Source organism: Schistocerca americana, chromosome 10 (genome assembly GCF_021461395.2).
Source record: "Schistocerca americana isolate TAMUIC-IGC-003095 chromosome 10, iqSchAmer2.1, whole genome shotgun sequence".
In the NCBI taxonomy this organism is placed as follows: Eukaryota; Metazoa; Arthropoda; class Insecta; order Orthoptera; family Acrididae; genus Schistocerca; species Schistocerca americana.
The window spans coordinates 169,534,550-169,549,700 of NC_060128.1; the positions used below are offsets into that span (position 1 = coordinate 169,534,550).

The following is a 15,151-nucleotide window of genomic DNA, read 5'->3' on the forward strand; positions in this document are numbered from 1 at the left end:
TTTAGTATTTGTTTTTTGTAATTCAAATGTGTGTATATATATGCATACACACACACACACACATATATATATATATATATATATATATATATATATATATATATATATAATTCCCGGCAATCAGTTGCAACAATTATGTATATAATAAGTTGTTGAAAGTCGTTTGTCGTGGAAAAACTGGCGACTTCGAACATCATTATGTTTTCCCCAAATAAAGTTGTATTTCACAAATGTTATTAATTTTCTTCATAATGTTAACCACGTATAGTTAACGGAAGACGTAGAAACGATATTCCGAAACGAATACGTATAGCGTAAGTCAAACGTTCGAACTAGAATAGAAACCCCACGAACACAAATTTGCTGTGGCAGGTATGAAATATAAACTCCGTTACTCGCTCGTTACACTTGAAGGACAGATGTTGAATGGGCCGAAACTAGCCGCCGCATAACAGCGTAGTTGCCTGCTAACTTCGAAAGAAGGTAGATGCGGTCCCTAGCGCAACTTATAACATCGTCGAAAATCAGTGCGGACGTGAGAGCTTTGGTACACCCTGTTAAACAAACGGAAAAATGGAGGCGGTACAATTGGAGAGCGATCCGCCTTCACCAACATGCATAAGCAATTCATTAATAGTTATATATATATATATATATATATATATATATAAACTATTAATGAATTGCTTATGCATGTTATATTTGAATTACAATAAACTAATAATAAAAAATGTTGCATGGCGCGAGATTCGATCCGGCGACCTTCGGATTACGAACCCGAGCGCGTACTGCTGCGCCACGACGCTGTGGGAAATTATAAATCGTAGAGAGTATTTCACGGCAACGGTTTCTTTTAACTGTCGATTTTCTCGACAACGGCTGAGAAGTGCATCTTGGTGCTTTGCCACATTACACCTCTGGCCATGAGCTTTTATTATGCGCAGTATGAATCGAATCTGAATTTCACAATTGGCGGCCTCCCCTTGTGAGTACAGATACTCATATTCTGGAAAACTGTGGAAGGAGTGTTTCATATAAGGCTCTCTTTCACTGTAGTAACGAAGAAATGGAGATTTCCAGTTTCACCGCATTTGTTCCAGAATAAGAAACTTCATTCTGAACCCAGGACAGTTATTTCTACTTCTAGTGTTACGGTTGATCCTAAAACACTCTCACTATTAACCATAATTACCATTAAACAGTATCTGTAAGGAACCATTACATCTTTGAAAAGAATTCTACAAGTTGTTTAGTTATAATTTTTGCACAACAATTTTGCTGCATGCTTCTTCTTTTAACCTTGAGTGTTACTCTGTAAAATTGCTCTATAAGACAGCAGTGAGAGGAAGTACACAAAGCAGCACTCTAGAGACCCAGTCTGTAGGTCAGCAGAATGGGAGATTCCTCAGTGCAAAACGGAGCTGAGCTTTCTGCTTAACGTAGCCACAGACTGGTGCTAACTCATCCATCTGGATGTCCAGGTTCGGCAGATCACTGGTGTACCGATTGAGACAACACGCCAACTCAGAGCATGGCGAGTGGATACCTGGCAGAGCGAGTGGGCCAACAGCGATAAGGGCCGCCGTGTCTACAACTTCTTCCCTGACATCCGGGAAAGACTAAAACTAAAACATATTGATCCCAGCCCTTATCCCACGCACCTGTACCGCGTGAGTCTGCAGCAGACTAATAGATGCACATGCGGGGAAGAAGGTTCCCCTGAACAAACTGTCTTCTTCTGCGGACAACGCACGAACATAAGACACACAGTACACATAAATCGCCTGAACACATAGAACGAACTATATGCCATAATACGCGACCCGGAAAGGTGGACTGAACTCAACAAACTAACGGATGAAATCTCGAAGATCCAACAAATAGAATACTTGCGCAACAGACCCTACCGAAGGCAAGTCGGTCCAAACAGACGTCACGATGCCCAGGGGGACACAGATATGATTAGCACCACGGGTGATGAAGAAGAAACAGATACAGACCAGGGCACAAACACAGATATTGAAGCGTCCAGCGCGAATGATCCATAGTGTCAACCAAGTCAAATTCAAAGAACAGAGTGGAACAACCGACAAGAGGTGCACAAGTCACACACAATCCTAAAAACAGATTGCACCTTATATGTAAATAGTTAACAGCATCTCCATGTCTAATAAGAGCTTAAAGCTGGGCACCTCTTCAAGGGACCTACGCCTTCCGTTAAGAGGCAGCGCACAGTCCGGATGGAAGGATCTTAATTGTGGTCCCTCTCTTTTGAGCCCAACCCGACGGATACCTATGGTAGATCGGGGAAAACCACCGCTCAGGCTGTGTTGCTGGCGGGGCCGGAAGGTGCTAACTGCCACACTACGTATCATTGTAAGTCTCATTGGCTCAGCGTGAACTGTTTGTACAACCAACCTACACAGCCTATACCTCAACCTCCACTACACTAATAACTTCTGATCTGAAGCTTAAAGTTAGGCACCTCTTCAAGGGACCTACGCCCCCTGATAAGAGACGGCGCACGTCCTGGATGGAAGGATCTTAATTGTGGTTCCTCTCTTTTGAGCCCAACCCGACGGATACCTATGGTAGATCGGGGAAAACCACCGTTCAGGTCGTGTTGTCGGCGGGGCCGGGAGGTGCTTGCGCCTGATGTACTATACTAGGAGCCTTGTAGGCTCAACACAAACCGTTAGCGTCATTACCTTATTACTTTTACCACAATTACCCTTTAATTAGCAACTTTGAGCCAAGCACAAAATCAGTTACCTCTCTATTGTATATCGTAAACAGTTTAGCAGGCTGGACATGGAGGTCTTAGTCTTAGTTTCTAGCCTTAACGTACTCTAATCTCTTCTAGTTAAGTTAGTTTTTAGAATGGTAGATGTTAAAGGCATGGTGAGCAACGGCCAGCGTCTTGAGGGTCATTCCAAGACCCGGGCCGCCGCCCACAACCCGGTGACGGGCAATATTATACCTATCCCTTCTCTATTCAGTTCTCTCCCTTCCTTCTTTCTAAATATTTAATTTCGTTTTGTATATTAATATCTTACTTGATTATGTATTAGTTATAAGTTTTTCTAATGCTGCACAAAAAAAAGATATCAAATGGATCTAAACAAATAGAGCCCGCCTCCACGGGGCGGGACACGGGCAACGGTGTGAGTGGGGACGGGAGCCGGGGTGGGGTGGTGTTACTTTCAGTCACTCCGGACCCCGGACCCAGTCACAGCGGCTAAGTGGCAACATACGACCCACCACAAGAAATTAGACGGTGGGTCATAAAATATAAGCAGCTGGTGAAAAAAAAAAGTGAGTGTCCAGGAACCTGACGCATGGAGCCCCATTCAGCGATCGTTCTCTACTTCTGGTGTCTGTAAATCATTTTGAACTGTTTTGAATTGCATGCTACGATCCTTTGCAAGATTAATGGTTAAACTGATAGCTGTGAAACAGTTATAAGCTTCTTCCGTTATTTCCAAAGCTGTGTTTAATATGCATATATCCGAGCCCATTATTAATGTACTTGTGTCACCGGCAAACATAGGTTTTGGAGAACTCTCCAGTGGCTTACGTTAATCATTTGTGTAGTTCGAGAACAGGAGTGGATGAAATATCAAACTTTGTGGGACTCCATATTTAAAGTTTCTTCGCTCTGAATTTAGTCTTATTTCTGTGGCGTCATTTACTAATGTGCTCCTCTCTTTTATGTTGTTGAGAAAGGGCTACATCCACGCATGTGTGATTCTGTTAATTTCATAGCACTTGCATTTCTCCAGTAGAATTTTGTGAACTACTCATCTGAATTGAGTCTTATTTCTGTGGTATGATTTACTAACGTAATCCTCTGCTTCTGTTGTTGAGGTAGGACTCCACCCATGCAAGGGTGATTCCTGCTAATTTCATAACATCTCCATTTCCTCTGTAGAACTTTATGAACTAAACTGAAGGTTCTGACAAGAATACTGAAAACTGCTAACAGAGTAATAATTCCAGAAAGACAGCATTTTGTTAGGAGAGATAATATTGATCCTGTTTTATAATCTATAGGGCCCCTCAGCCCAAACCGCTAAGGAGAGAAACCTCAACTTTGGAGAGGGTGTTGGTCTTATACTGTTTAAGAAGAGATTTTTCTAAATTCCACCCCTAAGGTTTTTTAAAATGAAATATGACGTTATTAAGGCGTACGAAAATTGGTATTTGGTTTCTCAGTCAGAAATAAAGAAATACGTGTTTCAGCATTTCTGGAAATTTAACCTCTTTGGGATGAAATAGTAGGTGAAAGTTTTTTTTAAATAAATCATTATTAAAGAACTACTAAAGTATTTTTAAAGCTACATCTATGGAAATTAATATTTCACTCAACTAAAAAAAACGTGTTTCAGTGTTTTTGGAAATTGAACACTTAAGGGGATGAAATATGGGATAAAAGTTTTTGTAGAACCATTTCAATAGGCATGCATTTTTGAAGCTTAATGTATGAAAATTTATTTTTTACTACCTGTTACAAATAAAAAATACGCATTTCACTGTTTTTGAAAATTCAACTCTTAGGGGGATGAAGTAGAGGATGAAATGTTTTATGGAAATATTTCATTGTGAAAGCATTTTTAAACCTAAATGTTTGAAAATTGGTGTTTATCTCCTCAATTAGAAAAAAAACATGCACGTATCACTGTTTTTGGAAATTCAACAGGGAATGAAACTTTTCAAGAATATATTTGTTATATTAAAGAAATTTTAAAGATAAGACTGTGAGAATTGGTATTTCACTTCTCAATTAGATATAAAGAAATGTGAGTCAGGTGACGAAGTTTCTATCGAAATACCACCATGAGAACGCAAAAGGCATGATTAACAAAAAAAATTGGACTCCAGCTACCAGAATCGATTTTTGGTCAGAAGTACATTCGGCAAAGACCGTGTGTCTGTGGACCTAATTATCGAAAAAACTTTAGAAGATGTTAGAATTTGTGAACAACGTAAAAATTCGATTAAAGAAAAAGAAAAAAAACTGTGCGGACCATACAGTCTTCTTGAGTGAAACAGTGGGCACAAAGCAAGTTTTATAATAAAAACGCAGCGTACATCCCTTATTTTATTGGCAGAGACACTCCTACTTTAAGATACTTAGTAATGTGTCTCCTATAAGGCTAAAGTTTATAGAAAATGAGAATTGTGTCACAAGAGTTAACAGTGATCTTGTTGACAAGAGGGGTAATTTTTTTGTTTAATTTGATGAGAATTGAGTCTGTGAGAGTATAAATTCCCTTCACTATATAGACGCTTTTATGAAAGCCAAATGAGTTGTTCCTAAAAGTTCATTATCAGTAAAGAGGTTGAATGTTCTTCTTATTTTGCTTGTGCCTTTGTTGCGTGGTTTCACAGGGTCGGCATGGTTAGGGCTGGATATTTGGCAAGGTTATTTTAAGGGGTGGCCGGATGCTCTTCCTGTCGCCACCCTGTACCCCCCCCCCCCCCAGGATGGATGTGGTGTACCCCAGCTGTCTGCATAAAGTGTAATCCATGGAATAGTGCGAACGTGTTCTGATGTCTGCAAGTCGTGTAACTGAGGTGGGACGTGGAGACCAGCCCGGTATTTACCTATTGGGATGTGGAAAACCGCCTAAAAACCACATCCAGGCTGGCTGGCACACTGGCCTTCGTCGGTAATCCGCCGGGCGAATTCGATCCAGGGCTGGCGCACCTACCTGAGTCCAGGAAGCAGAGCATTAGTGCTCTCGGCTAACCTGGCGGGTCACAAAAGAGGTTCAATATTGTTTATAAATTAACTTCTCAAAATTGTTTGAGAATACAGGTAGGAAGGAGATGGCTCTGTAATTAGGCGTTAGGTAGTTACACTTTTATAAAATTGGTGATATACTACAATGACGCGAAGAAAGTCATGGGATAGCAATATGCACATGTACAGATAGGGGTAGTGTCGCTTGCACAAGATATAAAAGGCCAGTGCATTGGCGAAACTGTCATTTGTTCTGGTGATTCATGTGAAGGGCTCTCCGACGTGATTGTGGCCGCACGACAGGAGTTAACAGACTCTGTACGCGGAATGGTACTTGAAGCTAGACACATGGGACATTCCATTTCGGAAATCGTTAGGTAATTCAATATTCCGCTATCCACAGCGTCAAGAGTGCGCCGAGAATACCACATTTCAGTCATTACCTCTGACCACGTGCAACTCAGTGGCTGACCGCATTCACTTAACGTCCGAGAGCAGCGGCGATTACGTAGAGTTGTCAGTGCTAACAGACAAGCAACACTGCGTGGAATAACCGAAAAAATCTAAGTGGGACGTACGACGAACGTATGTGTGAGGACAGAGCGGTGAAATTTGGCGTTGATGGGCTGTGGCAGTAACGCGAGTGCCTTTGTCAACAGCACGACATCGCCTGTAGCGCCCCACCTGCGCTCGTGATCACATCGGTTGGATGCTAGAGGACTGGAAAACCGTGGCCTGGTCACATTTTTCCCGCTTTCCTTTGGTAAGGGGGGTTTCCAGTATGACGCAGACTGCACAAGGAACCATAATGGTGTTGGCTTTGCTTACGTGGAGTGGAGTGGGTTCTCTGGCAAACCGACCATTGACTGGAAATGGTTATTTTTGATTATTTGAAGAGTATTTGTAACAATTCATAGAGCTCATGTTCCCAGACATGTCACCAGGCCGCAATTGTTTGTGACTGGTTTGAAGAACCTTATGGACAATTAAAACTTTGAGAATGAGATTTTCACTCTGCAGCGGAGTGTGCGCTGATATGAAACTTCCTGGCAGATTAAAACTGTGTGCCCGACCGAGACTCGAACTCGGGACCTTTGCCTTTCGCGGGCAAGTGCTCTACCAACTGAGCTACCGAAGCACGACTCACGCCCGGTACTCACAGCTTTACTTCTGCCAGTACCTCGTCTCCTACCTTCCAAACTTTACAGAAGCTCTCCTGCGAACCATGCAGAACTAGCACTCCTGAAAGAAAGGATATTGCGGAGACATGGCTTAGCCACAGCCTGGGGGATGTTTTCAGAATGAGATTTTCACTCTGCAGCGGAGTGTGCGCTGATATGAAACTTCCTGGCAGATTAAAACTGTGTGCCCGACCGAGACTCGAACTCGGGACCTTTGCCTTTCGCGGGCAAGTGCTCTACCAACTGAGCTACCGAAGCACGACTCACGCCCGGTACTCACAGCTTTACTTCTGCCAGTACCTCGTCTCCTACCTTCCAAACTTTACAGAAGCTCTCCTGCGAACCATGCAGAACTAGCACTCCTGAAAGAAAGGATATTGCGGAGACATGGATTAGCCACAGCCTGGGGGATGTTTTCAGAATGAGATTTTCACTCTGCAGCGGAGTGTGCGCTGATATGAAACTTCCTGGCAGATTAAAACTGTGTGCCCGACCGAGACTCGAACTCGGGACCTTTGCCTTTCGCGGGCAAGTGCTCTACCAACTGAGCTACCGAAGCACGACTCACGCCCGGTACTCACAGCTTTACTTCTGCCAGTACCTCGTCTCCTACCTTCCAAACTTTACAGAAGCTCTCCTGCGAACCATGCAGAACTAGCACTCCTGAAAGAAAGGATATTGCGGAGACATGGCTTAGCCACAGCCTGGGGGATGAGCTTCTGTAAAGTTTGGAAGGTAGGAGACGAGGTACTGGCAGAAGTAAAGCTGTGAGTACCGGGCGTGAGTCGTGCTTCGGTAGCTCAGTTGGTAGAGCACTTGCCCGCGAAAGGCAAAGGTCCCGAGTTCGAGTCTCGGTCGGGCACACAGTTTTAATCTGCCAGGAAGTTTCATATCAGCGCACACTCCGCTGCAGAGTGAAAATCTCATTCTGAAAACATCCCCCAGGCTGTGGCTAAGCCATGTCTCCGCAATATCCTTTCTTTCAGGAGTGCTAGTTCTGCACGGTTCGCAGGAGAGCTTCTGTAAAGTTTGGAAGGTAGGAGACGAGGTACTGGCAGAAGTAAAGCTGTGAGTACCGGGCGTGAGTCGTGCTTCGGTAGCTCAGTTGGTAGAGCACTTGCCCGCGAAAGGCAAAGGTCCCGAGTTCGAGTCTCGGTCGGGCACACAGTTTTAATCTGCCAGGAAGTTTCATATCAGCGCACACTCCGCTGCAGAGTGAAAATCTCATTCTGAAAACATCCCCCAGGCTGTGGCTAAGCCATGTCTCCGCAATATCCTTTCTTTCAGGAGTGCTAGTTCTGCATGGTTCGCAGGAGAGCTTCTGTAAAGTTTGGAAGGTAGGAGACGAGGTACTGGCAGAAGTAAAGCTGTGAGTACCGGGCGTGAGTCGTGCTTCGGTAGCTCAGTTGGTAGAGCACTTGCCCGCGAAAGGCAAAGGTCCCGAGTTCGAGTCTCGGTCGGGTAAAACTTTGAGGTTCGCCGATGACATTGTAATTCTGTCAGAGACAGCAAAGGACTTGGAAGAGCAGTTGAACGGAATCGACAGTGTCTTGAAAGGAGGGTATAAGATGAACATCAACAAAAGCAAAACGAGGATAATGGAATGTAGTCGAGTTAACTCGGGTGATGCTGAGGGAATTAGATTAGGAAATGAGACACTTAAAGCAGTAAAGGAGTTTTGCTATTTGGGGAGCAAAATAACTGATGATGGTCGAAGTAGAGAGGATATAAAATGTAGACTGACAATGGCAAGGAAAGCGTTTCTGAAGAAGAGAAATTTGTTAACATCGAGTATAGATTTAAGTGTCAGGAAGTCGTTTCTGAAAGTATTTGTATGGAGTGTAGCCATGTATGGAAGTGAAATATGGACGATAAATAGTTTAGACAAGAAGAGAATAGAAGCTTTCGAAATGTGGTGCTACAGAAGAAAGCTGAAGATTAGATGGGTAGATCACATAATTAATAATGAGGTATTGAATATAATTGGGGAGAAGAGGAGTTTGTGGCACAACTTGACTAGAAGATGGGATCGCTTGCTAGGACATGTTCTGAGGCATCAAGGGATCACAAATTTAGCACTGGAGGGCAGCGTGGAGGGTAAAAATCGTAGAGGGGAGATGAATACACTAAGCAGATTCAGAAGGATGTAGGCTGCAGTAGGCACTGGGAGATGAAGAAGCTTGCACAGGATAGAGTAGCATGGAGAGCTGCATCAAACCAGTCTCAGGACTGAAGACCACAACAACAACATGGACAATTATAACAAATGAATTGGCTTTCCATATTGGCCGACGTGAATCGTATCGAACATTTATGGAACATAATGGAGAGATCAGTTCGTGCACAAAATCCGGCACTGGCCATACTTTCGCAGCTATGGACGGCTATAGAGGCAGTACGGCTCAATATTTCTGCAGGGGACTTCCAACGACTTGTTTAGTCCATGCCACGTAGTCTTGCTGGACTATGCTGGGAAAAAGCAGGTTCGACAGGGTATCAGGAGGTATCCCATCCCCTTTGGCATCTCAGTGTATATCATCCTACAAAAACTCCAAAGGAAGGTGATTGTGTAATCTACTATCTCACAACCTGTACACTGGTGATGCCAGTCTGTATAGCTAGCACTGCTGTTTTCTATGGTGCTTTGACACTGTGTTTAGAGCGACAGTATTTATGTAAGTTCTCCATTTTTTATTTCTAATATGTTTTTGTAATGTTTTCTCTCCTATTTACAGTGCCAACAAGTATTTCTAACGGAGGTCCATGTCATGGGCTCCTACCCAACACGTTGCAGCTCCCTGAGCGATGAAAGTGAATTCAGCAGTGATACAGCTTCAGAACCTGAACAAAGTGAAGGGTGTTACGCGCCAGATGATGAAGCGTGTTCGAGTAGTACACCGAGCCAAGCATCTCTGTCAGCTGTCTGTTCCGGTCTCAGCGGTGCAGTCAAACTGCGGTCCCAACAGGAGTTGGAAGCGAGTGTTCCCGATGTGCCTGACAGCACAGCGTGCAGCTTGGACGCCTGGCGTGTTAGCATTGATGACCTGCCGGACGAGATACTGATAAAAATCTTTTCTCACATGTCTTTCAGTGAGCTGGTGGATGTGATACAGAAAGTGTGCACACGGTGGAAGAGGCTGTCACAAGATGCATATTTGTGGTCTGACAAGACGTATTTTATAACGTAAGAAATCTGTCGCTTTATAAAATGAAATTTCTTATAGCTGTATGCCAGGAGAGAATATTCAGAAATAACATTTTCTTGTAATCTGGTACAGATATGAAATGTGTAAATCCTCTCTTTTCGGGATGGTTGTTGCGAGTATTTTTGTATTATATTCAAATGAGCTTCAGTTCTATAATTGTACGAAAAGCATTTAAACCAACCTTCTGTAGTCAGTCCTGTGAATCATATGAATGGTTTTTGTTTTATGTCTGACTGGTGTAGCGCCCGTTGCTTCGCTTGCGTAGGCTGTTGTGGTCAGTACAGAGTTTTTTTTATCTGCATGCGAATATTTTCGCTGTTCACAAACTGCAACACCTTCTAAACTATTCACGATAATTAAAGGCATACAACGATGGTCCTTTGCCACTGTGCTTATGATCAAAGAGCAACTCTGGTGGCTGGAGACCAAGGTTTTTGTTGTGCCTTTTGCGATTTGTGGTGATATTTCCATAGAAACCATCATCCCCTTACACACACTTCTTTCTATCTAACCAAGAAGTAAAAATACCACTTGAAAAGTTTTAGCTTAATAATATTTTGCGCTACTGGCCATTAAAATTGCTGCACCGAGAAGAAATGCAGATGGCAAACGGGTATTCATTGGACTAATATATTATACCAGAACCGACATGTGATTACATTTTCACGCAGTTTCGGTGCATAGATCTGGAGAAATCAATACCCAGAATAACCACCTCTGGCCGTAATAACGGCCTGGATACGCCTGGGCATTGAATCAAACAGAGCTTGGATGGCGTGTACAGGTACAGCTGCCCATGCAGCTTCAACACGATACCACAGGTCATCAAGAGTAGTGACTGGCGTATTGTAATGAGCCAGTTGCTCGGCAACCATTGAGCGGACGTTTTCAGTTGGTGAGAGATCTGAAGAATGTGCTGGCCAGGGCAGCAGTCGAACATTTTCTGTATCCAGAAAGGCCCGTACAAGACCTGCAACATGTGGTCGCCCATTATCCTGCTGAAATGTAGGTTTTCGCAGAGATAGAATTAAGGGTAGAGCCACGGGTTGTAACACATCTGAATTGTAACGTCCACTCTTGAAAGTGCCGTCAATGCGAACAAGAGGTGACCGAGACGTGTAACCAATGGCACCCCATACCATCACGCCGGGTGATACGCCAGTATGGCGATGACGAATACACGCTTCAAATATGCGTTCACCGTGATGTCGCCAAACAAGTATGCGACCATCATGATGCTGTAAACAGAACCTGGATTCATCCGAAAAAATGACGTTTTGCCATTCGTGCACCCAGGTGGGTCGTCGAGTACACCATCGCAGGCGCTCCTGTCTGTGATGCAGCGTCAAGGGTAACCGCAGCCGTGGTCTCCGAGCTGATAGTCCATGCTGCTGCAAACGTCGTCGAACTGTTCATGCAGATGGTTGTTGTCTTGCAAACTTGGCTGCACGATCCGCTACACCCATGCGGATAAGATGCCTGTCATCTCGACTGCTAGTGATACGAGGCCGTTGGGATCCAGCACGGCGTTCCGTATTACCCTCCTGAACCCACCGATTCCATATTCTGATAAAAATAATTGGATCCCGACCAACGCGAGCAGCAATGTCGCGATACGATAAACCGCAATCGCAATAGGCTACAATCCGACATTTATCAAAGTCGGAAACGAGATGGTACGCATTTCTCCTCTTACACGAGGCATCACTACATCGTTTCACCAGACAACGCCGGTCAACTGCTGTTTGTGTATGAGAAATCGGCTGGGAACTTTCCTCATGTCAGCACGTTGTAGGTGTCGCCACCGGCGCCAACCTTGTGTGAATGCTCTGAAAAGCTAATCATTTGCATATCACAGCATCTTCTTCCTGTCGGTTAATTTTCGCATCTGTAGCACGTCATTTTCGTGGTGTAGCAATTTTAATGGGTAGTAGTGTAATATAACCAAATATTTTCTTAAAAATTTTCAACCCCTACTCCACCCTCTTAGCGGTTGGATTTCCAAAACCAGTACAACTCGTACTTTTTTTGTAACTAAGAAGTCAAATACCAATTTTTATAGATATGCCTTAAAAATACTGTAGTAGTTCTTTAATAACGACTTATTTAAAGAAACTTTCAGGCACTATTTCACGGCCATAGAGGTTAAATTTCCAAAATCAGGTGAAACATATATTTTATTATTTCCGGTAGAGAAAACAGATACACATTTTCGGGGATCTAGCTTCAAAATTGCCTTAATGGCGACATATTTTCAAAATTCTTTCCTCCTCCATTTCACCCCCTTAGGAGTGAAATTTCGAATACTTTCTTCTTAAGCGACGTCTGCACTATAAGATCAACACTCTGTCCAAATTTCAAGTTTCTATTCTTAGTGTTTTTGGGCTGGGCGGTGATGAGCCAGTCAAGACAGGACGCTGTCCTTCATACGCGTACGGATTATCGTAATTTATCACTGCTCTCACCTTACATTCGCATATCTGTTTAATACATGTTTCCTAACTATTTTTTTAAACCGAAAGTTTCCTGAGCACATAATTTTAGACTTGAGCATTTACTGATTTACCTTCAATTTTGTAGATGGCACTGAAATCCCTTTTTTTACTCCCAATAACATATGTGGAAGAATCGGGTTCTCACTTTGGTTAAAAATCAAAGTGCAAATTGCATTCTTCTTTCTTTTATTACATTTCACACTTCGTTGTCCAATATCTCTACAAAATTCATTAAAGGTAGGAAATTGTAGGATTTCATATTTTCATTTCAAATGAATTCTACAGTAACCTCTGTGCGAGCATATACAACTTCTTGCAATGAGGTCCACCTCAGAACGTATGTGCCATGAAATGTTGGCACCAAAACAACGAAAATGAATACAAATGGGTGACTTATGATAAAATTAATTATTGTAATTGTTGTGACTTGGCAAGACAACCAAGTCACAATGAGAGGAAGCCGAAAGGCACGCGTTGAGCTCACGCAGATTGGCGTGAGGTCTGGAACAGTTAAAGGAATTAATAGTTGCAAATAAAGTACGTAGTTGATGTAATACTTAACTTTAATCCACAATTGTAGAACATCTCTCTTGACGGTACATGTTATAACCACAATATAAAATAATATCAAATGCTATGGCGCCTTGCTAGGTCGTAGCAAATGACGTAGCTGTAGGCTATGCTACTATCGTCTCGGCAAATGAGAGCGTAGTTGTCAGTGATCCATCTCTGGCTAAGTCGGCTGTACAACTGGGGCGAGTGCTAGGACGACTCTCTAGACCTGCCGTGTGGTGGCGCTCGGTCTGCAATCACTGACAGTGGCGACACGCGGGTCCGACGTATACTAATGGACCGCGGCCGATTTAAAGGCTACCACCTACCAAGTGTGGTGTGTGGCGGTGACACCACAGTAATCTGTATTATCATACTTTTGATACAATTAGTCCTAATTTATAATTTTACATCAAATATTTTTGGCGGAATTTTCATGGACTGTGATTCATCTAACCTCGGAATTGTAATGGTCTACTCATTATTCTGAATTTCAGTAGACAAAGTCCAAAAGTTAGTTCAACGGTCTTTTGAATGCAGTTGTCAACAGCTGTTGAGAATCTGTCCTTTGGTATCACTACCTGTTTTGATTAATAACCATCACCACAGTATGAAAGTGAAAGGAACCTTTCTATTACACTATCAGATCAAGCCTACGTCAACATCGCTGTTTAATGTGGAATTAACCTCTACACGTCACAAGCCACTGAGCCAGCAGTATTGAAGGAGACCTGGAGCATTGTGTTGTCAGTACAGAAGCAGTAACAAGAGCATGGGTTTGTCAGGAGAGCTTAGTGACTTTGAGTGTAGACAGGTCATCGGATGTCACCCAAGTAAAAAATTCATTCACCAGGGGCCCTGCAAATGCTGTCTAAGTCGACTGTTGGTGACAAGATAATGAACTGGAAATACAAAGGAACAATTACAGCTGAACCAAGACCAGGTAGACCTCATATACAGATGGACAGGGATCGCTGAGAATAGTGAAGGGTGGCTGTAAAAAAATCACAGGATAACGGTGGAAGGAAACACTCGTGTGCTCCAAAGTGCTACTGGCAGTCCATCTAGCACAATAGCCGTATGTTGGGAGTTTTGGTCGAGCAGCACAAGCCTCACATTTCTGTAATTAGTGGTAAGTGACACCTGAGTTGGTTAAAGAGTGGATACTGGATGGGTGGAGCAAGTGATTTGGAGTTACGTGTCATGCTAGATACGGCAATGAGGAATAGCTCAGTAGGCAGTACAGTTGAGGAGGAATGGACATCTCTAAAAAGGACAATCGCAGAAGTAGGAAAGAAAAGCGTAAGTACAAAGAAGGTAACTGCAAGAAACTATGGGTAGCAGAAGAAATACTTCAGTTGATCGCTGAAAGAAGAAAGTACAAAAATGTACGATGAAACTCAGGAATACAGAAATACAAGTCGCTGAGGAACAAAAAAATTGGAAGTGCAGGGAAGCTAAGACAAAATGGCTACATGAAATATACACTATGTGATAGAAAGTATCCCGACATCTGGCTGAAAATGACTTACAAGTTCGTGGAGCCCTCCATCGCTAATGCCGGAATTCAGTGTGGCGTTAGCCCACTCTCAGCCTTGACGACAACTTCCACTCTCAAAATGTTTAAATGTGTGTGAATTCTTAAGGGGCCAAACTGATGATGTTATCGGTCCCTAGACTTACACACTACTTATACTAACTTATACTAAGAACAACACATACACCCATGCCCGAGGGAGGACTCGAACCTCCGGCGGGAGGAGCCTCGCAGTCTGTGAATGGGGCCTCAAACCGCACGGTCACTCCGCGCGGCCCACTCTCACAGGCATACGTTCAATGAGGTGCTGGAAGGTTTCTTGGTGAATGGCAGCCCATTCTTCATAGAGTGCTGCACTGAGGAGAGGTATCGGTATCGGTCGGTGAGGGCTGGCACGAAGTCGGCGTTCCAAAACATCCCAAAGGTGTTCTATA

At 43.4% G+C, this 15,151-nt stretch overlaps 1 protein-coding gene and 1 non-coding gene across 2 annotated transcripts in view; both read left to right on the top strand.

Annotated features, from left to right (window-relative positions):
- Window positions 1-15,151, top strand: part of LOC124552701 (F-box/LRR-repeat protein 7-like) — a 129,244-nt gene that overhangs the window by 30,674 nt on the left and 83,419 nt on the right. The window contains exon 2 of the mRNA XM_047127041.1: window positions 9,663-10,111. Coding sequence (XP_046982997.1) covers window positions 9,696-10,111 — 416 coding nt within the window. The 5' untranslated portion in view covers window positions 9,663-9,695. The remainder of the gene's footprint in view (window positions 1-9,662; window positions 10,112-15,151) is intronic.
- On the top strand, window positions 8,318-8,392 carry Trnas-cga. Its single transcript has one exon. It is a non-coding gene; the product is annotated as a tRNA-Ser (tRNA).